Source organism: Sceloporus occidentalis, unplaced genomic scaffold, assembly GCF_023333645.1.
Source record: "Sceloporus occidentalis isolate IW3139 unplaced genomic scaffold, rSceOcc1.0.p SCAF_1, whole genome shotgun sequence".
Lineage (NCBI taxonomy): Eukaryota > Metazoa > Chordata > Lepidosauria > Squamata > Phrynosomatidae > Sceloporus > Sceloporus occidentalis.
This window is the reverse complement of record NW_028316981.1, coordinates 306,344,843-306,368,695: the sequence shown is the minus strand read 5'-3', so window position 1 is coordinate 306,368,695 and position 23,853 is coordinate 306,344,843. Positions and strand designations below refer to the sequence as shown.

Genomic DNA, 23,853 nt, shown 5'->3' with positions numbered 1-23,853 from the left:
GCCAACTGGCCAAAGGGGACGGGCTCCTCTTTCCTTGAGCGCGCCGCCCGGGAGGAGGAGGACTTCTGCGGGCTCCTTCTCGGCCCATGCGGCCCCAGGCCTCTCCCTCTGGAGGGAGGCCTGGGGCCGCACGGGCCGAGAAAGGGCCCGCAGAAGTGGCCTACCGCCTCCGCGGGCTCCTCCAGGGCCCGTTCAGCTGAAGGAAGGGACCGAGGAGGAGAGGGTGGGCACATGCCTCCTTCTCCCCGCGGGGTTTCGGTGGAAGCTCTGCCCCCGGCATGCAACCCCGCCCCTGGAGGATGGAAGCTCCACCCCCCGGCTTCGCCCCCCCCCCCCCCCCAGTTGTCTGAGGGACAGCAACCCGGTCCTCAGCTCAAAAAGGTTGCCTACCCCTGTGTTAAGCAGTAGGTTAAGGGATACAATAGCCCTGTTTAAGTATTTAAAGGGGTGTCACATTGAGGATGCAGCAAACTTGTTTTCTGTTGCTGCAAAGACTAGAACACAGAATAATGGATATTAACAACAGGAAAAGAGATTCCACCTCAACATTAGGAGGAACTTCTTGACAACTAGAGCTCTTTGACAGTGGAACACATTCCCTTGGAGAGTGGTGGAGTCTCCTTCTTTGGAGGTCTTTAAACAGAGGCTGCATGGCCGTCTGTCAGGGATGCTTTGAATGTGATTTCCTGCATGGCAGGGGCTTGGACTGGATGGCCCTTGTGATCTCTTCCAACTCTATGATTCTAATTTTATTTAAAAAATAGATGACTACATTTATATATATATTTGATAATTACATGACAAAGATTTCACACAAGATAAAAATGCTAGTTTTTTTCGTAGGGGAGAACAAATGCCTTATCCCTACTTGATCAAGCAGCTGTCACCATTACAGAAATGTATAGACTTTCTTTTTTTATAGTCTATTCAATGGTGATATACATACACACACACACACACACACACACACACACACAGGCTTTCCCCACTTTTTGATACCTCGCTTTCTGACAATTTGCTCTTTCAATGCTTGGAAATTACAGACAAGTTTTGTTAACTTGACAGGAGTCCCACTCTTTCATCAGTTCTTGCCTATAAGGCTCACTTGGGACCACTTGCATGCTATCTATCTAGTCCAGTTCTGGGAAAAGAGCGGGATAAACATCTATCTATCTATCATCTATCTATCTATCTATCTATCTATCTATCTATCTATTATTATGGTGTATTATTTACATTTTCAGTGGCCAAAATGTAATTTGAAAGTTTTTTTTAAAGCACCTCAATTCCACTTTTCTGATAGACCACCATCCCCAACTTTTAATAATAATAATAATAAAACTTTTATTTATATACCGCTTTTCCTTCAGATCAGGGATTTCTCATAAAAACATCAACAATGGATGCTATACAAACAGTTTAAAAATGAAAAGAAACAGCATAAAAATATATTGAAAATAAAGCTGTAAAAACATGCTGAAATAAAACTGTCATGGGACCATTTGGACCTCTTCTTGGAAGATGTTCCAACTATTGGGTACCAATGCTGACAAAGCCCTGCTGCCTTTCAGATGGCAGGAGAGCTCAAATCTGGGCCTTAGAAAAGGTGCAAAGTTGTCAGGCAGTCTTCCACTTAGGACAGTAATAATCAAAACCTGTACCTTTAATAAAGTTTGCAATCAAAGTGGCAAGCAGCAAAGCTGGTACTTGTATGTATGTAATATGATTCAATCAACTTCCTTTGTTCAGAGTTTGGTCAACTCCATCTGAAGCCAACTGAAGATTTCCGACTGACTTCAAAAACAGCTCCATGTGACAGCAATCTAATCTGAAACCAAGTCTGGTCCCCACTACTACATGCCCAGTGGGTAAGATAAAGTTGCTCAAATAATCCCTGCTCACTCATGCAACTTTAACAGGAATGCATGCAGGAGTACTCCCAAACTTGCCATTTCAGCCTATATTCAACTACATCCTGGTCTGAACATGACAATTCCTTCTTACATATTCAAGAGAAACAGCAGATTGTTTTTTATATACAAGTCTTTATTTCCTGGAGTCAGGTGTTATTCTATCAAACCACACTGTTTAGAGTATTCCCGAATCTCCCCAGAGGCCTGAATCGTAGCTCCGAGACTGTATTGAGTTCTTGGTTTATGGATTGTAGCTCCTCTTTCTTGTGGTCCATATATCACAAGGTATATGGCCCCCAAAGGCAGAGATTTTATTTAGCTCCATACTCACAGTAGTTTAAAATGGAGATCTTACATAAAAAGCAGGCCTAATGATATCCTCAAACCACAAATGCAATTCCCACATGCACTACTGTGAAATGTGCATAGCATTTTAGAGGCTTAGTACTGACATAATAATTTATAGACTATTCATTTAGACAAACCCTTCATCTCGTTCAGTAGAGGCTGAATAAAGCAAGTCTACTTTTCTAGACAATTCATTCCAGAGATTTAGAAAACTTTTGATCAAAGATGGCACGTCCAGGGGCCAATTTTCTGCCTCTGAGGCTACTCGGGGGCTGCACGGACAAAAATGCCCCCAATGGGAGGAAAAAACTTATGCAAACCAAAGCCAGTAGTAGTGAGAGATCCATTTCTGGTTTTGAATTTATTTTTTTAACATTAAAGGGTAAGGCTGTGATGTATTTAAATTGTATGTTGAGTTTCCTGGCTTTCCGGACAAATAATTCAACATTTTTTACCATATAAAAGGCAGTCTAGTGGAGTCAGGTTGCAAAAACAGTCTGGGATAGCAAATCATGGTTGCATTTAATCTACCCCGGTCAGGGACTTCAGTACTGGTTTTAAGGTGGGGGACCTCAAGACAGCAGGTAGGATTTTATGAATGTTGCCTCATTGCAGGTACATTTTTATAAAACAGTGAATATAAAGAATAATGCATTGCATTAAAAGCCAACTCTTCCACCCAGCTGAAGCAGTTAATAATCTGACCACTCAACAACAACTCAGCTGACATATTTAATAACATGACTACCATGAAAGCAATGGTAAAATAGTAAGTGTACATAGGATAGATTGCATTTAGCCTTAGTTATTCCTGGGAGGGTTCAAATACAATAGCTGTCTAATAGCATTTTTAGCGTGTGATCATTTAAGACAGTGCTACTCAAAATGGTAGTCCCTGGACTGATACTGGTCCCTGAGCTATTGGCTGGTGATCCCTTGTAAGTTTACAAGAAATAAACAATTATAACCTATGGACAATTGGGAAACAATAATCTGCAGTCCTGCACATCAAGTAGCCTCAAAGGCACTGATTTAGGACACTTCTCACTGATAATTCCTGAAAGGCCTCAACTGCACAAAGGTACTGATGTTCCTCCCTCGACTTATATTTGAGGTCGACTTATTGTTGAGTATATGCGTTATGTATCTCATGAATACATATTGCACAATGCATGTTCTACAAGATTTTATTTTACTTTTTTTTTAAAACAGGGATTTATATAGTCTGCCTTCCCCATACATGGGGGATCCGTTCCGGACACAGTACAAGGTGTTGGTTATCACCTTTAAAGCCCTACATGGCCTGGGCCCGAGTTACTTGCGGGAACGCCTCTCCCTACACAATCTGCCCTGCACTCTCAGAACCTCAGGGAAAAACTTACTGGAAATACAAACTACCAGGTTGCACATGACTTCCCCAAAAACTTTTATTGCCGTTGCCCCTAAATTGTGAAACAGCCTGCCGGAAGAAATCCGTCTTACTACCTTGGACGCCTTTAAGAAGGCAGTCAAGACGAAGCTCTTCCAGCGGGCTTACCCCTCTGTACCTGATTAAGATACTACCCTTATTGTGATGATGATCCTCTGTAAATAATCCACTGATGTATTTATTGAATTGACTGTTGGATTTTATGATTGTATTCTATGTTTTTATCACGTTGTAACTCCGCCTCCATCCGTAGGAAGAGGTGGGGCAATATAAATAATTTTTTTATTTTTATTAATATTTATTAAAAGAGCGTATGCTCAAGCCCTATTTTCCTGCTATTTTTATGGATCTCCTTTCTTAAATTCCTTGCCAAATACATAATGTTAAACAACCCACTTTCTTGAAAACAAAAACAGGGAGGAGCAGCGGAACAGATGTCCTAATGTTACCCAAGAAATAATCTGATATAGAGTCCTCCTTCTATTCTTGCAGTCTTTGGACTCGCGTCACTCACTTATGAATGAGGGACAAACGGAGGGAAAATGAATGGGGTGTGTGCCCGAGGCACGTCTCTGTGCGCCCCCACACACCCATGCCTATGTTCAAGCCAATAGGGCTTGAATATATCCATAACTCCATTTTTGCGAGGGGGTCTGGAACAGATACCCCACGAAAAAGGAGGGATGACTGTAATCTGAACACTTTTATAATATTCTGATGTTAATAATAATAAATAATAATAATATGTTTTATTTATAGACCGCTATTCCGCGATGATCATAGCGGTGTACAGTAAAATCGTAATACAATACAAAATACAGTTAAAGGAGGGAGAAGTCTCGTCCTTCAGGCAGTCCAAGATGTTGCTGGGTCTGCCTGATGGCTCCCTCTGAGGCCGAGATGACAGTTGAGGAGGGAGGGGCCTCTTCCTTCAGGCAGTCCCTGATGTTGCTGGGTCTGCCTGATGGCTCCCTCTGAGGCCGAGATGACAGTTGAGGAGGGAGGGGCCTCTTCCTTCAGGCAGTCCCTGATGTTGCTGGGTCTGCCTGATGGCTCCCTCTGAGGCCGAGATGACAGTTGAGGAGGGAGGGGCCTCTTCCTTCAGGCAGTCCCTGATGTTGCTGGGTCTGCCTGATGGCTCCCTCTGAGGCCGAGATGACAGTTGAGGAGGGAGGGGCCTCTTCCTTCAGGCAGTCCCTGATGTTGCTGGGTCTGCCTGATGGCTCCCTCTGAGGCCGAGATGACAGTTGAGGAGGGAGGGGCCTCTTCCTTCAGGCAGTCCCTGATGTTGCTGGGTCTGCCTGATGGCTCCCTCTGAGGCCGAGATGACAGTTGAGGAGGGAGGGGCCTCTTCCTTCAGGCAGTCCCTGATGTTGCTGGGTCTGCCTGATGGCTCCCTCTGAGGCCGAGATGACAGTTGAGGAGGGAGGGGCCTCTTCCTTCAGGCAGTCCCCGATGTTGCTGGGTCTGCCTGATGGCTCCCTCTGAGGCCGAGATGACAGTTGAGGAGGGAGGGGCCTCTTCCTTCTGATGTTGTTTTCTATGTCTTTGTATTTTAATTTATAACCTAATTTTTATGCTTTTTATTATCAACTATCCTATTTCAATTATCTGGGCTTAAAATTTCAATCTAACTTGTCATGGAAAACACATTTTGTTGCAACCAAGCTAAAATCATCTCATTCTATAAACTCCCTCCTAAAATTCCACAGAGTTCAAGGAGGTCAATTGGTAGCTCCTTCTATTGAGGTTTATCAAAGAAAAATTGTTCCTCAACTATTATATGGTGCAGAAATTTGGGGGTATAATAGTATCTCTAATTTGGAAATTGTTCAGAATTCATTCCTGAGATCCCTGTTGGCTGTTCCTAAAAGTACCCGTCTCCTTTTTGAGAGCAGAAACAGGTCAAATTGCCTTTCAAGCTGGTATACATATTGTGCTTGCTTTTACTGGTTGAAGTTGTTGACCATGAGTGATTCCAGGCTTCCCCAAAAAAATACTTTTTAGAGTAATTATCTTCTAACTCCTTAAGTTCTTGGGTATATACTGTCAGAACGATACTGCAGAACTATGACATTAATGTTGACTCATTACAAAATTATGCCGCCGGTAGAGTTAAACAACTGATTAAAGGAAAAATCCATCTTGTTGATAAATCACTCTTGAACTCTTCTTTTTCCTTTTGGTTTCCATTATATAAAAAATCGTTTGGATTAGAGAATTATTTTTTAATCTTACTTTGGCCCCTGTTAGAAAAGCATTCACAGCCTTACGGTTTCAATGAATGCCTTCCGCCTATTTGACAGGCAGATATAATAACACCCCCATCCACCTAAAATGGTGTATTTGAAAAACTGGGGTAGTGGAGAATACTGAACATTATCTTTTACATTGCCCTCTTTATAGAGATCTTAGACAAAAGTTCCTTGATCATATTTTACATTCTCTTTCCAACAGATCTTGCTCCCAGCAGATCTGTATTCTTTTGGCTGGTAATGATGTATTCATTACCTCCATGGTGGCAAAATTTGCTTTAGTTACTAGTAAGATTAGACTTGGTTCTCAAGGTGGGAGTAAGGATTAAAAGTCTCATTTGCCATATGTTTTTTTCATTATTGTTGTATTACTGTATCTTATTGATGGGATATTATTATTATTATTATTATTATTTTGTTTATTCTGTGTTTTGATCCTTTTATATTGCTTTTGTATCTACTGGCTGGACCACTATCAAATTGTGATGGCTTTTAGCTTTTAACAATAAAGCTATTTTACCTTACCTATTTTTTAAAATCTGGTTTTTGAGGTATTATGCATTCTTGACTGATTAATAAAATTCGTTCTCCTCCTCGTTAACTTTCAGGTGCCATTATTTTGTCAAATTTAAAGAATTACACTCTTTTAAAAATACCAAAAATGTGATCTATTAATTCATTTTGTATCTAAAACCCGATTCAAACTGACTCTAGACTTATTTGTGGAAATATGGTTCACTTTTAATTGTTTTGCAAATTTCCAGCCAGATACCTATGGTCAAACTTGGAGAAACATATTTTGTGAATTTATTGTCTCCTTTTGCCATAATCTTCAACAGCTGATATATAACTTTCTTGCAATTATAACAGTGTATTTTTTCTGTTTGTTTTTACAAGGTATTTGTAACTTGTAACCATAATAAAAAAATTATTTTCTTTCTTCCACTGCAGGGCCCAAGGCAGCTTATAATACAAATTAAAATAGAGTAGAACTAAAATTCAATAAATTATTACACTAAAGAACATTTAAAAACCAATTAAATAAACTAACATATCAAAGCCAAGCAATGAATTAAAACAATAGAAAAAAAACATTTTAAAAACACAACAAGGAAAGGGGAAAGGTGTGACTCCATCCTTAAAAAGTCCTTTGGAAACAACCAATTAATGGCCAAAAACCTATCTGAATAAAAAGGTCTTTCCCTACTGGTGGAAGGGGAGCAATTCAATTTCTCTTTTGTTTTGTTGTCCTTCTTTTTCTTATCCCCACCCCCCAACCTAACCATGGTAAAGCATTGTACCTGCAGAGATGTTAATGTTTCAAATAGCTAATGTTATTTATTTATTTAATTTCTATCCCGCCTTTCTCCCCGAAGGGACCCAAGGCAGCTCATGATAACAGCTATCTAGAGCAGTTTTGTTAAATTAAAAACAAAACAAAACACACACAACCCACTTACAATGGTCCATTAACAGTTGACCATCCATATTGACAAATTCTGCATCCATGCATTCAATTCATGATGTGAAAATATTCAAAAAAATATTTTTTTAAAAAATGTAAATCTTGATTTTGCCATTTTTAAAATAAGGGACACCATTTTACTACACCACTGTATATAATGGAACTTAAGCATTCACATATTTTTGTATCTATAGGGTATGCATGTGTGTGTGGTCCTGGAATCAAACACCAATGGATACCCAGGACCCCCTGTACCTGGAAATACGAATATGTTAGAAGAAAGCAGTGTAAAAAGTTTTTCAGAAATATATACAAAGATTTCTAGTTGGCTGGGAAGATCAAGACAGGCATAGGATCCATACTAACATTGCTGCACATTTAAAAAAATATTTATACTGTAGCTTCTTTAAAACAAAAAGTCTGGATCCCAAGTAACATGCTAAATAGATTTATACTGAATTCAATTTATGTGGGAATTAATCTCATTTCCATAGAGGAAACTTGATAGGTTCTTTGAAAAGCTGAAGTAAAATCACCAAGGCATAGTCTGATTTTAAAAAGTTGCTCTTTTTGCAAGTTAAATCAATCTATGGTAAATTTACCATAATTATCTGTTCCATGAATGATATATACGAGTAAGTCAATGGGAATCCAAGATGGATTTAGTGTCAGTAGTATTATAATGGCAAAACAAAACAGAGTTCCAAACAGTGCATCATGCAAATTCATACTATGCAAGTGAAGTTAAAGACTAAAGACCTAGAAAAGTGATGGCCACTTCATGCCTCAACACTGACTTTCCACTTACCTCACAAAGATATACAAAGGCCGGTTACAGACCGGCACTTTAGTGTGTGACGAGCACGCACTAGGGTTACAAAAGGGCGGTGCTTCTGCACCGCCCTAACCCTAGTGTGTGCTCGTCACACACTAAACGGCGGCGGCCCTTCCATACGGCCGCTGCCGTGAGGACGTCACGGCCGCGCCGCCTCTAGACGGGGCGGACGTGACATCCTTGCTCCACGCCAGGGCGCTTAGTGCGCCCTGAACACGGAGCAGGAAGGAGCTCCGTTTTGGAGCTCCTTCCTGGTTTAGTTCGCTGGGCGCAGCCTTCAGACGGCTGCGCCCAGCGGACTAAAAGAGAAAGGGACCAAGCGGCCCCTTTCTCCTTCTCCCCGCCGCCGCGGGGTGTCCTTGGGGCTTGAAGCCCCAGGGACACCCCTTTTCAGGCTGCGGGGAAGCGGCGTTTTGCTGCTTCCCCGCAGCCTGAAAAGCGGCGGATCAGGGCCTCAGCGGCTGCCGCTCTGCACGCTGAGGCCCCGATACACCGGGGAAAGGGGCGGGTGCAGACCGCCCCAAATGGGCGGTCTATAACCCGCCATAGATAACACCCAGAGGAGACTTGCTTTTTCCGTGTGTCTGTGCTGTTGGATGTTTGTGTACAGCAGTGGTTTCCCAAACTTTGGTCCTCCAGATGTTTTGACTTCATTCTTCAAAATAGCTGACTGCTGGCCAAGCTGGCTAGGGCTTCTGGGAGGTCAAATGACATCTTTAGACAGCTTTAAAAAGGCTGTCAAGACGGATGTCTTCTGGCAGGCCTTTCCTGGATAGATAATCCCGGTCTCAGGAACCCTCTTCTCATGAGAGTCCCCAAGGTCCTCCCTGGAAATTTAAGTAGAATGCTACCGCAGTTTACTGTTTTGTCTTGTTTTGTAATAATGTGTATGTGTTGATGTTGTTTTAATTTGTTGGTTTTAATTATAATTGATTTAATAACTTTTTAAGGGGGGAGGGAAGTAGATTTTGATGTACAATGTATTGTATTTTATTACTGTTAGCCGCCCCGATTGACCTGAAAGGGGCGGGATATAAATATATTATTATTATTATTATTAGGTAAAGTCCAAAATACTTGGATGATCAAAGTTTGGGAATTACTGGAGTAGAGTAGCATTTTGATGCTGAAAATATAACTAACAAATGGGGGACTATACTGGAAAGTATGTACTTACAGTGCAGAACCAAAACATATATGATGCCTCCACACACACACACACACACAGTGTGTGTGTGTGTGTGTGTGTGTGTGTGTGTGTGTGTATCTCCTATGGTCTAATCTGAAGGAGAGATTCATATCCCACTTCGCAGCTTAATGTCTTCTGAGACACAAACATGAGACCAAATCCAGTATTTCAATATGTGATACGGAAGAATTGCTGCACTGGGGAAACAGGAGGTGGCTGCTAAAGAGCGATTTGGGTTGAAGAAATAATCTATGTGCATTGGGACCTCCAGAAAGTCTTCAGAACAATGCACCAACGCCACTACACATATATACTATCAGAAACATCCAGTTTCACAAGGGGTAGAAACCTCTTAGTTCACCATCTGACTCAATGCCCTTCCTCTTTCCCTCTACTGTACATCCCTCGTCTTTGTTGGTTTTTCTGTCCCTCCACCCAGATGTTCACTCAACTCCTCTCTTTCTGTCCATGTTCCTCCTACTTACAAAGAAGCAGACCCTCCCTCTGCTCTTTGAACTGTGCAAAGGCCTTGGGGACCATGCAAAGAGAATAACCACATGTAATGGCTTGCAGCCTTCTATAGGTTTGCCATTAGCTTCTTCTCTTCTAATTAGGGGAAGTTGGGAAGTCCTTCATCTCGTGACTGAAGACAGTTCTGCAGGTTACAGACAAATATTAATTGACTAAAATTAATTAAAAACAAAATAACCTCCAAGTGGTCCAACCCTAAGAGTTCTTCATTATTCATGCAAAGTTTCAAGGGTCTAAATTTCACAGCTTAAGAGACATTGTGAAGATAAACAGACACAGATAGTTTTATATCATTATAAACTGAATACTGGAACAAAAAATTTAAAATGTCGAGGGTGCTTTGTTTGTGAGTTCCTGCATGGCAGGGGGTTGGACAGGATGGCATTTGTGGTCTCTTCCAGCTCTATGATTCTATGAAAAGAATTTAAAAGAATGGAACATTAAAATGTAGAGGATGTTGCTATGGATAAACGATAAATATATAACACAGCAATGAAAGTCATAGAAAAAAGATTTTTTAAAAAAGGGAACTATAACTCGTTCCTTCCTGTCTTAGCCTTCTATAGCCTTTGAAATTACTATTAGTCCATTAGTGAGGTTTTGAAAATCAATTATTAGATGCTAATTTAATGCAGACTCTTTAAAACTAACAGTGTTGATTTTAAGGATTGGTTCATTAACAGCCCCAGTCATTTACTGTATTATCTAGCAGCTCCTATAGTACAGTTTATTTATATAGGTGTATATGTGCAACAGTATCAGAATTTGGAAATAACTGGTTAGTTATGGTAACTAACTGGTGTTGTACCATGTCGCTGTAAAAAATTACATTTAAATGTATTAACTAAAAGGCTTTCTAACCTCTGGAGTGCATATACACACATGCAGGTAAATAAAAAGTGTAGAGTTATTTTATCTCTTTCTAAATAAAAACATGCAAAATCAGACCCACCATTTAGCCATTTGATATTTTTTTTAAAAAAAAAATAAAAATAAAAAACCTGGACAAAATCCTCTTCTAAATCCCACATAAAATCTTTTGTAGATGTAAAGGAAAATATAATATATTACTCCAGCCCAGCACTTCAAACTTTACTGAATTAGTCATCTCTGTGAGTTGTTAAAGTTGCTTTTGTTTTCCTCTGCCACTGATCTTTCCTGTGGTTTATGTAGCAGGATTCTTTTCTTTGTTGTTTAACTTGTTAAAAAGTAGAGATATAAAACCAAAAATTTGGAAGCAAAGTTTAATAGTTCATATAACACCTACTAGTCCCACGCACTGTAGCATACTTTTAAACTGCTGTGAGAGCATGCGCATGATTATGCATACTTCTTAAACAAGTGACAACATTGAATAGCATTCAAAGTTATACTAAAACCCACCTGTAAGCAATAATAATAATAATAATAATAATAATAATAATAATTTTTATTTCTATCTTCCCGCCTCTCCCAATGGATCGAAGCAGGATCACAGCAAGGTTAAAATTGGTTAAACCTTTAAAATGGTTTAAGCATTGGACTAGTACCCTAGGAGACCAGGGTTTAAATCCTGACTCAGGCATGGAAACCCACTGCAGTGCAAGTCACACTCTCTCACCCTCAGATGATGGCAAAGGCAAACCCCCTCTAAAGAAACTTGCCATGAAAACCCCATGATAGGGTTACCATAAGTTGGAAATAACTTGAAGGCACACAGCAACAACAAATGCAATGAACTAAGTTTAAAGTGAGGCAGTGTCTTAGAACAATGGGTCTTAAACATTTTACTCCTGTGACCCTCTTTCCATCTACACTGGGATGTTGCACACACCCCTGCTCAATGTAGAACAGTTGTCCCTAAACTTCTGTGGGAGTTAGGGGCACAAGACTCCCACTTCTGCACTCCTCAACCCAAGAGAGTTTGCTGGTTTGCTTTTCAGTGTTGTGTTCCCTTGTCGTTCCCTCACAACAGCAGCATGAGCTCCCTGGAAAACCATGTAGAGAGGTCACCCCAGATTGGGCTGTGGGAGGTGGAGCATGGGAAAGGATCATTTAAAAGGCCAAGGAGCACTCCCAGGGGAGGAAAAACCCTAAATGCCCAGTGATGCAGTGATCAAATGTCGATACTGCAACCACAAGATTGTGAGTTCAATCCCAGGCAGGGCTCCAAGGTTGACTCAGCCTTCCAGCCTTTTGTAGGTTGGTAAAATGAATACCCAGCTTGTTGGAGGCAATTGGCTTACAGACTGCGTAGAGAGTGCTGAGTTCACTGATAAGTGGTATAGAAATATACATGCTATTGCTATTGCTAATCCTACAGGGATCCCTACTGATACTGTCACTCACTTATCAAGGCACCTCTAAGGCACCTTTTCATCCATGCCTACTCACCAAACCACACCATATTGGCTACTGTGTTCAAGCCCCTCTGGTGAGAAATCCATGAGTAAGTGGAACACAAGGTGCTTAGCCTGGGGCTCAAGTGTTGCTCAACCAGAGACCTTGGGGCTAAAGATCTAGGATGACTAAATTAATGGGAGTATCTACTAGTCCACCAATTTGTGGTGGATTAGTAGATGCAAAGGTACTCCGGAATGGCATGCTTTCCCTTCTGGTAGCTATTCAACAGGACTGCATTTCAAATGGAAACGTATTGTTACATTAGCACTGCTGTGCATTTGTTAGTGCTTTTAAAACCACATTATTCTTTGTTGAGTGGCTAGCTTTTATTTTGAAAATTAATGTGAACCTTCACAATTGACTAAATGTTGCTATCATGTTGGCAAGTCAAAGACTTTTCAGTATACTATGATTTCTTCCTCCACCACCACCTCTCCCCATTTCATAAAGAGGACAGAGTTTCATTTCATATTTAGATGTTTAGTTTCTTGTTGAGAATACTTTACAATAATACACATGAGCTCCAGTTCTTGCAATAAGCAGTTACATGAAAACTGCATTACTTGTTTCTGAACCATGAAAAAATAACTGCTTAATGGGGGAAGGAAACTGAAAATAATGAAACTTATTTCTCTTCAGAAAGTCTAGACTGAATACTTTTACATTAGAAATTAATGTTACAACAGAGGCTGCCAATCCACAAATGCAATCTAGGACAATACAGAGAAAATAGAGTTCCTGAACTGGCAACAGTATTTGTTGAACTTTTAAAGCATGTAAATTTGAATTAGTTTCAATTTTCAGAAATGCAGTTATGCTGTGGGGTGAAAATGTGATGGGGAATCTTTATTTCTGTAGAGGTAAGAGTGCTATCAGTAAAAAAAAAACCAAAAAAAAAAAAACAACCCAGGTAAGCCTTGGAGAAGTAAACAAAAGCATTCTGAACCTTCTAGAGATCATTTGAAGGCTTATTCCAAAACAAATTACTTTTTCTCCCATCCTTCACTCTTCTTGTGATTTCCATCTGATGGTAGCAAACTTGCTTTTTTAACATGCTGGGGGGAAGCTGGTGACACAGGTTTATCTGCTCCCCTTTTTTCTCTGTTTTACTGTTCACACATGCTGAATAAGGAAATCTGGATGCAGCTGCTGTTTACTTTGCCTGTTGTAGGTGGGCACACATAGGTACGTTAGGGTCTGCTATGGTAGGATCTCATTTTTCCCTGCTCAAAGTTTACTACATTGTTTACTGTAGTCAAGTTGCTGCAGCCTGACAACAAAAGTTTGTGTTGCTCCAGCCCCCTTTCATCATCTTCCTAATGCTAATGCAGCTAAAAATAACAATCCATCTAGACAGAGAACAAGTATAAAAGGGGATCGGATGAACATGAAAAGTCTTTGCAAAAAGGAGTTTTTTTGTCAGTGGTTTTAACTGAGATATGCCAAAGGTCTTCTCTTCTACTGAGAAGAAAGGAATTCAAATAAAGAAGGCTAAGGCTCTGATAGCTGGTTTAAGAGAATTATTTCATACAACCAATCATCAAGAGATAGCTGCTGTGGTCATAATAGAAAGCATGGCTGGTTCTGATAACAAATATTCTTGTGGTGCTTTACAGATCAACAATGCTAGTAGTTTTGAATCCAAAACTTGAAATCCAGATTGAAAGAAGTTGGTGACAATAAGTCTGCCAGGACATCTTGCATTATGGCATCCATTGAGAAAGTTTAAAGGCAACATATCCTTTAAACACAGTAGATTATAGCAATGACTGTGATGTGAGGACATCATCACCTTGAATTATACATTATTCTCTGCCTCCTACTTATAGAAATTGCTCCCACGGGAGACTCGCCAGTCCCTGCCTAAGCTGAGATATTTTATGCATTACCTGTTTGGGTCTGGTCTTTGTGACTCAGGAAAGGGTGGGGAAATGAAATTGAATTAGATGAAATCTGACTCTGTTTTGCTTATTTTTCCTTTCTGCTAACCACCTTGAGCCTTCAGGATGGGGAGGACTATAGATCTATCTAGGGCAGAAAAGGGAGAGTTTGCATACAATCGCCACATCTGGCCTAATAAATATAGCCAAAATTAGGGATTACTTGAAGTGAACAGACTGCCAGAACAGAAGTGCTCAGCATATTCTGGGGAGAGGGGCTCGTTTAGGGAAATTATTCTACATTTGGCACTCCGACCTGAGGCTGTAAGCCCAGTAAAATCATTTTTGAAAATGTGACCTTATACCTTGCCTCTGGCGCAATCATACTTGAATCAAAGAAAAAATTCTGAGAGTGAAATCTGTTGTGTATTAGGAAGTTAGACAAAGTCATTTGATGGCATCTCTCCCTTTCTGGTAATACCTAGAGGGCACAATGAGAGCAAATTTTAGTATACAGTCTCAGACATATGCTTCATTACAGACTGAAGATTGCCTGCTAAATAAAGGTAAGAAACTACCGTGCCACTGCTAAAAAGGTTCACGGCTGAGCAATATAACCCTTCAAATATTTATTGTAGATGTTAAAATGAAGGCTAACATGCTGACATTTAAGTAGAACTGGCGTTTTATCTCTGAAAATGAACCCTTGTCTGCTTTAATGTCCTAGGCTGTGAAATGGAAAGGAAGCCCGGCTGGAAGACATTTGCAAGGGGAAACACTGGCGCAAGAGGAGAGGCTACAGCAATAACTATGATTATTGCTGTTGTTGTTTTGTTATTGTCATTAGATTTATTTATATCCCGCTTTCCCCTCAAAATTGGGACACAAAGTAGCTTATAGTAAGTGACTTCTTACTGCTGTCCCTTTCAAGTGCCTTCCTTTCCTCAAGCTACATCTCTGCCCATCCCAATGAAACTTGATTTCTATGGAGATTTTAAAAATAAAATTGCTTATTTATGTTTTTAACCTAAATAGCTTGGTAAATTCTCTCATCCAGTTTCTCCATCTTTGCTAGGACTCCTCAGCAAAGCTTCTATCATTATAGACTATTTACTACACTGTTCCTTTTTTCCCTGAGAAAAGAAAATTATTTCAAATTGCATGACATATTTGTTCTCCTTCCCTTGACAATCAAGCTGGTTTTATTTATGTTTACTGTGTGGTCTCTCTGTCATTATATGCTCGCATAGCCAGAATACTGTTATTTCCATTCTGGACACTTTCCATCTTCTGGTCAAATTCTGTCATGCAATTTTTTTCCTCACTTCCTGAAAATCCTGGCACCAGTCATAAAACATTAAAGAATGCGTAGAGTAAATGTAGCATAATTCAAATGTACTGTTTTACTCAGGAAGACTATACTATGCTTTGTTCTTCTTGGTAGACTTTTTAATGTACATTGCCTTGGGCGTTCCCACAAATTGGAAAAGCAATTCAGAAATGCTGTTCATTAAAAAAAACGTTTCTTTATTCCAGTTACCTTTTGGGAGTTTCTGCTTAATTAATGGACTTTTCCACTCCCTTGAATTGCCTGCTATCATTGTCAATTCAATGGCATCCCTCTCTTATTTGAGACAATGTGCTTTTTGCTTATCAGTAACTAGTAAGTCAATGGCAACCAGTAAATCAATACTAGTTATCAGTAGTTAGTCCACATCTAGAATAGATGACTACTCCAAACCTGACCAACAAATACCGTATACCATTTTCAGAATAGGGAAGGATTTTTTTAAAGTTATTGCTTAGCAAGCATACATGATTTATATTTTGTATTTTTATTCTATGTTGTAATATTGTTAATTGTTTTATTATCATTTCTGTTGTAATCTGCCTTAATTCCTCCAGGAAAAGGCGGAATATAAATAAATTAAATTATAATTATTCTCTAATTTCCTGACTCCATCTTCTTGAACAAGCAACAACCAGACGTTGACCAGAGTATAGGAAAATTGCCTGCTTTGAAGTGTGACTTAACACTCAATCTACTTATAGAAACATAGAATTATAGGGTTGGAAGAGATGCCAAGAGCATCCAGTCCAACGCTATTATGTCATGCAGGAATACACAATCAAAGCACTCCCTATGACACATGGCCATACAGCCTCTGTTTTAAAAACTCCAAAGGAGACGCTACCACACTCCGAGGCAGCGAGTTCCACAGTCAAACAGCTCTTGCTGCCAGGAAGTTCTTCCTAATGTTGAGGTGGAATTGCTTTTCCTAAATTTTGATTCCATTACTCTGGGTTCTATTCTCTGGAGCAGCAGAAAACTAGCTTGCTCCATCTTCAATATAACATCTTTCCAAATGTTTAAACAGGGTTGTCATATCACCTCTTAACCTTCTCTTCTCTGGGTTGAATATACACAGCTCTCTAAATCTCTCATCACTGTTAATTTTTAAGTGCACGAAGAAAGAAATTAAATTGGGAATTTCTCATTTCTCATCCCCCCCCCCCCTTTCTGCATGCTAGCTCACCCCCTCTGCTATATGCATGAAGTCTCCAGGAATTGAAGGGAAGTGGTGATGAATTGCTGACCTGCCCCAGTTTCATACTTCACACTTGAATCTTCACACTTGACATCTACATGTTTATTATGGAGGCTTGCAAAGAAGTGGCCACTCATTAGCTGCTTCTCACAATGATTTGCACGATGAGATCCATGACAACACAACAGTCCCCCCTCCCCCCAAAAAAAAAACCCTGTGTGATACAATGGGCTGGCAGTGAGGCCATGTTTCCCTTTAAGGAGGCTGATGTCCAATTCTTAATAATCTGATATGATATCATTACATAGTTGAGTCTGCCTTCCTTCATAGGTGACAGCCAAGAGACTGGATTAAGACAACCACTAGTATGCTAACATCTTATCACTTGTTGATACATCTAGATCTAGACATTAAGGGGAAGGTGGAGGAGAGAGTGAGCCATTTTGAGTAACAGTTGTGTATGTTTTATGGTGTTCTAAAGCAGGGATGGATAACTGTGCAGGGATTGGGGCCAATATATGTTCTGTGTCCTCCATAGGCCACTCCCTCCCCAAAAGAGTCCAAACAGACCTTCTCTACTGGCAGTATCTGCATATGTGCCTTCAAATTGCTTGCCAACCTATGGAGAACTCACGAGTTTCATAGTGTTCTCTTAGGCAAGGAGTAAGAAGAAATGGTTTATCATTACCTTCTGCTGAAATATAGTCTACAGCACCTGGTACTCCTTAGTGGTCCCCCATCCAAGTACTAAACAAGCTTAATCTTGCTTAAGTTCCAAAAACAGCTATCTGTTGCCTTCAGAGTATTTAGGCCTCTACTGGAAGTATCCTTACCAAAATGACAACCAGACAGGACCTTATGTCACTTCTAGTGGCCAGTTTGATCAGAATATTGTTAAGGAAAATGCAACATAGGATATACAGTGAATGAAATAAAACATGTATGTGAGAGTCAGGGTGACTCAGCAGAAGCAATTAGAAGTCACACAGGTGTAAAAGGTAATGGAATTAACAAGTCCTAAATGCCAAGGACAGAAATGCAAAGTGGATAATTGAACACACCTGAGAATTGTTAAGTGGTCAAGGCTGAGATGATGAAATCATTAATTGTGGGTTGAACCAAGAGAGCCAATGAGAGTGGATGTACACGCCCACTGGGTGGAAACAGACAAGAGTGGGTGGTATTTTGCAATGACTATAATAATGGCTATGAATCCCAATGTATTTTGTGGGTAGTTGTGGAGGAGTTGTGTTGGATAGTTTTGGAGCTGTATATAGTAGAATAAAGTAGATCTTTTATATAAGACTACTGAGTTGTCTGGTGTCTTGAGTGAAGATACAAGAGCCAGCTGGATCCTGAAGAAGTGGGAAGGCTTGGAGAGTTTGTCAGGGTCTTCAGCCTATTCTCTGTAACTCTGCTGCTTTAGAGCAAAGCTTTAACCACTGGCCAAAACTGGTCAGCGCCGGTGCGTAACAAGGTGGTGAGTTCGAGCCTGAGGTGAAGAGCTACAACTCCCATCATCCCTGACAAATATTGCTGATATTGGGGTAATGCAGTTGCATGTTTTAGCAAACTTGGGAGTGGTTTGGGGACAATATTCATGTGAAAACTGCAGTGATGTATTCAAGTCTTTTAGCCCAAATCTCCAGTCAGGTCTCAAGTCTCAAGTCAGGTGTTGGGAACATTGCTCCTTTAAGATGTTGTAAAATGGTTTGTATATCTGGAAAGGATAAGTAACAACAGGTGTCAACCCATAGTTATCTCCATTGTATATAAAAGCTCTGAGACTCGGGGCACGTGTGGGTTGAGATAGAAGGTTGAGGAAAGTGAATTGTTGTATAGCAGACAGTGAATGTTGGTGGGAGTTGAAGGAGAGTTTTGTAAATACTTTGTACATATTGCAACAAGAGATAAACCCTCCAAGGACTTTAGAAGAATCCAACTGTGTCTGTGAATCATTCATGATTGGTCAGCGCAATATTGCCAAATATTGCAAACTGAGCTGGTGCTTCCACACTCTGCTGTTAGTAGCTACTGTTGAGGACAATTGCCTAGGTTTTTGTTTTTGTCACTGCACATCAGCAGGACATAGAATTGAGTCAACATCAGGTTGAGTCTCAAGTCCTTGCAAGTTACTTCCAAGTCAAGTCTCAAGTCTGGGAGCCAACTTTTAACATGGAGCACATTTCTAAGAGACGAACAGCAAATGTATTAGGCAATGGGCTTGAGGAGAGGGTTGAGATCTATTGAGCTACCTTTCAACGCTGTACATCAGAGAAGCCTTCTAAAACTTTTCAAAAGTTTTAGAAGGATCTTTCTGCTTCAGGCCCATTGCCTAACCCTAACACACTTGCTGTTCCCTTCCCAGAAATGTGCCCATACTCGGGGGGCAAGTCTTGCCTGCTGCTTGAAGGGAACTGCACCAGCAAGTCAGTTAATAAAAGTATACACGTCTCAAGTCAAGTCGAGTCATTGTGTCATGTTTGCCAAGTAAGGTCCAAATCACAAAAGCAACCTGAGTCTGAGAGCCTTATCGCACAGGGCTGGCTGGAATGGTACAAAAGGGGCCTGGGAGGAAACAGAATGAATGAGGGATGTATTTTACCGCACACAGAATGCCGCCGCCAGAAGTCCCCGTTCCATTCCCCATCTGTTCCTCATCCATCCCAGAACAGTTCTCAAAAATCTCCTCCTCTGGGACGGATGGGGAGTGGAACAGAATGGGGACTTCCTGTGTGCAGTAAAATGTGTCCCTCCATTCCTTTCCCGGCCCCTCTGTACCATTCCAGGAGCCCTGTGCGATAAAGTCCTGAGTCAACTGACTAGAGTCAACATCACTGGAAAATTGGCTGAAAATATCACCCAAAATGGAATGGTTCAGGAGGCATTGGGGATTGGCTGGGGCTTCAAGGACCACAAAGTAGGGCCTGGAGCCACATGCAGCCTGTGGGCTACACTTTCCTAAAATAATGGTCTTCTAACTGTATTTAATAATCCTGGAACATATTATTTTTAAATCATATTATATATATATATATATATATATATATATATATATATATATTGTGAACCATTTGTAGATTCTATTATATCAATTGGTATTGAAACACTGCTATTATTATTATTATTATTATTATAATTGCAGTGTTTCAATACCAATTGATATAATAGAATCTACAAATGGTTCACATTATATATATATATATATATATATATATATATATATATATATGATTTATAATTTAAAAATAGTATGTTCCAGGAAGCCCCAATATATCAAGGAATTTTACCTCATGTGAATGATAGCAGATGAGCTTCCCTGGATGAGAGCTAACTCCCTGTGCAACTTTAATTACATTCTAGGAATGTGTCCCAAAATACTCTCATCTGACACAAATTGATATAGGAAAGGTTCTCTGAGGGTCTTTTCACACTACACAATTATAACAGCATGATTTCACATTAACTGCCCTGGCGACATCCTGTGGAAACACGAGGCTTGTAGTTTAGTATGGAACTGGAGCCCTGTGGCTGAGAATTCAAAATATCCCTTCTTAATCTGCAAATCCCAGAATTAAGTGGAATCATAGTGCATCTACACTGTGGACATAATGAACTTTGACACCACTTTAGCTGTCATGACTCCATCGTACAGAATCCTAGTATTTGTAGTTTTGTGAGGCATCAGCCTTCTTTGGCAGAGAAGGCTAAAGACATTGAAAAACTACAAATCCCAGGGGTCAAATGGCATTATTTGTACAGTGTAGATGCACTCACAGTGTTATAATCATGCAGTATGAAACGGCATCAAGAGCAATAAAGGATTTACATATCTTGATAGGAAACACTTTGTAAAACTTCTAGAAAGCAGACTCCAGGTAATTTATCGTGGATCCGGATAAGACCCAAGGATTATACTGCAGGTGTTATAAGAAACAAAGGTACTGTTAGTAAATAGCTAATGGCAATCTAGAATCAGTCCTCCCTCCTCCCACTTATTCCCTTCCGCATGCAGAGACCAGTCACACAGAGCATGCAGCATGCAGTAAATGGAGAGCAGAGGTTAATAACCTGGAAGCATAGGATCTGAGAATGTGAGAACAAGTTAAAGACAACAGCTCCTCTCCATTGTCACTGAGGGTCGAGAAGCAATGCTGCAGCGTAGAGCAGTGGGAATGGGGGAAATACAATTTGTCCAAGACATATACATATCTCCGCAAGTGGCGGCAGGTGTAACTGCAAGACAAGGATAAAAAGAGGAGGAAAAAAAGAAAAAGAGGGGGAGAAAAGAAAAAAGAGGAATTTTCCTTTAAGAAAGCTGCACCAAAACATGATTTAAACAAGTCAGTGGCAGATGTCAAAGGAGCAAAGCAGCAGTTTTTTTTAAAGTGTTTTAAAAGTAGAAAGGGTGGATAGTCTGTACAACAACCCTAGATGATTTCATTAGTGACGCAAAGAAGGTTGCCAGCTTTGGCAGGGAGGGTGTGAGTAAACAGACCAGTGTTTGTGGCTTTACTTTTGGAGAGAAAAATTTCAAGCCTCCTTTTCATGAGACTTGAAGACAAACGCTCTTGTGCCAAGACAGAATATAAAATGTTATGGGAACAGACAAGCAGCTTGTGTGGTTTTACGGAAGTTTTCATCTTCAACTGGAGGACTGAAAACACTCATTGCCAAGTTACAGCTTTAAGGGTCTCCCAGCAACCTTTAAAAAACTAGAAGTTAACAGTAACCCAGTTGGCCACAGTGGCAAGAGAGTTAAGTGTTACAGTCCATGAATCTGCAGCCACTTTGAATCACATTTTGGGAGAAAGAAGGGAATATAAATCCAATATATAAAATAAATAATCAGGGTAATAATTGCAATGAGCGCTAGCGTGGTGTAGTGGTTTGAGCATTGGACTATAACTCTGGAGAGCAGTGTTCGGTCCCCGGTTTGCCCATGTAAACCCAATGGGTGACCTTGGGCAAGTCACTCTCTCTCAGCATCAGAGGATGGCAATGGCCATCCCCCTCTGAAGAAACCTGCCAAAAAAAAAAACAACCCCGTGGTAAGTTCATCTTAGATTTGCCCTAAGACAGAAATTACTTGAAGGCACACAACAAATTAATTCCAGTTTCTGATTTTTTGTTTTTTTCTGTTTTCCAGTGTGCATCCATTTCTGTCTTTGTTTTGCACAAACAGAAACTTCTTGAGAAGTATCATTTAGAACTTTTGCTCTACTGTAATTGATTCCCCCATCTGACCAGTTTCCAGAAGAGGTATACTTCAGTTAACAATTTAGATATGTTTCTGGGCACTGAAGAGAATTTGGTACCACAGGTAAAAATAATATAAGAAAGAATACAGCCAGGTTCCTATTCCACAAAAAAGAGCAGTCCAACATATTTCAGCCAACGTTTTATTCAAAACTAGTAATATGCACATGGGAAATGGAACAATCAGGTCAGATAAGCCTTGTGTAAGTAAACAAAACTATTCTGAAACTTCAAGAGACAATTGGAGAACCTCTTTCAAAATGCATCCAGGGATGACATTTTCTTTTGTTCACTAGCATATGATTTCAATTATGGTGGCCAAACTTGTAGATTTATGGTTCTTTAACATGCTAGTGGGAGCTGGTGAGGGAAGCTTATCTGCTTTCCCCCTTCCTCTATTTTGTTCTTTATTTGTGCTCAGTAAGGAATTTGGGGGGCAACTGCTGTTCACCTAACCTTCTGTAGACAGGCACAAAGCGACAGAAAGATGTGTTAAAGTAAAATCCCATTCTTTTCCACATTAAGCTTTATTGCAGTGTTTACTGCAGGTATTCTTCTGCAATGCAACACTAAATCTCTGTATTTCTAGCCTTCCTTCACCATCCTCTCAATGCTGATGCTGTTAAAAAAATATTCCTACTAAGCAGAGGGGTAGAAAGAATAGTGGGGAAGGCTGGGTGTAAAAAGGAGTTTCATTGTCAGAACAAGTTTCTGTCAGTGACATGCTTATATTTATTAACAGTGGCATGCTTATATTTCTCTCACTTTAGTGGAAGCAAAAACAGAACTCAATGCAGGGTTATATTAACAGGGCCAGCTCCCCTCTTTATGACTCCCATTCATTTTTATGGGGCACACAGGTGAGGACCCTGCCTCTCATTCCCACTTTTGGAATCACTAGGGATACATTTAGCTATAGTGGTGTCCTCAACTACAACCCCTTATTTTCATATAGAAGAACAGTCACTCCTCCTAATCACAAAACAATATGCTGTACTTGGGAGAAAACACAGCAACGAAGGAAAGTGATGAAGAACTGGGTTAGGAATTTAAAGCTACAGCCATGTTAATATGAAGAATCAGTATGTAGAGAGATCTTGTAGAACCTTTGAGACTATTTGAAATAAAGAACTTGACAGCATGAATTTTCATAGACTAAAGTTTACTTCCTCAGAATGCAATCAAATGCATCTGAGGAAGTAGGCCGAAGTCTATGAAAGCTCATGCTGCCAACTTCTTTATTTCTGTTAGTCTCAAAGGGGCTTCAAGATCTCTCTACATACTGAGTTAGGAATATGACTGAGATCTCTCTTGTTTACAAATACACACACACACCAGCGAGAATTAAAGTAACTGAGGCAAAGTTATATTTAGACAATATATGATTACTTGGACTTGAGATTTACACTTCTTTCCTCTCGTCATCCAATCTTATTTTTTGTAGACATAATCAATGAAATGTTGAAGCTAGTCCCAAGTTTAAATAGTGAACTTAAGTACAAATGTATAAGTTTTCTCAGAAAATACCATTTTCATACTCTTATGTTCTTTTCTGATAACAAAGAAAGTAGCTGCTTTCATATGTCAGGTTCAGGATGTGATTGTGCTTTCTGCAAAGTCCTCTTTTTCTTAAAAAACAAAACAAAACAAAAAACAAATGCCCAGCCAATTACTTTGCTTTTTGAAAGAAAATGTGTACATAATATCTGCATTTCATTAAAAATCGATGAAAAGGAAGTTATTAAAGCAAAACTAATGCATTCTCTTGAAGACATTTTCTACTTCTTAACCCCAACAGCGATGAACATATTTTCTCTC

The 23,853-nt window shown here is 40.0% G+C and overlaps 1 protein-coding gene across 5 annotated transcripts in view; it reads right to left on the bottom strand.

Annotated features, from left to right (window-relative positions):
- DYM (dymeclin) overlaps positions 1-23,853 on the bottom strand; it is a 239,798-nt gene that overhangs the window by 79,957 nt on the left and 135,988 nt on the right. For 4 of the 5 annotated variants that reach the window (XM_089497500.1, XM_089497508.1, XM_089497516.1 and 1 more), the window contains one exon: positions 20,848-21,012. The exons of the other annotated variant lie outside the window; for it this stretch is intronic. In XM_089497500.1, coding sequence (XP_089353626.1) covers positions 20,848-21,012 — 165 coding nt within the window. The remainder of the gene's footprint in view (positions 1-20,847; positions 21,013-23,853) is intronic. 5 annotated transcript variants of the gene reach the window in all.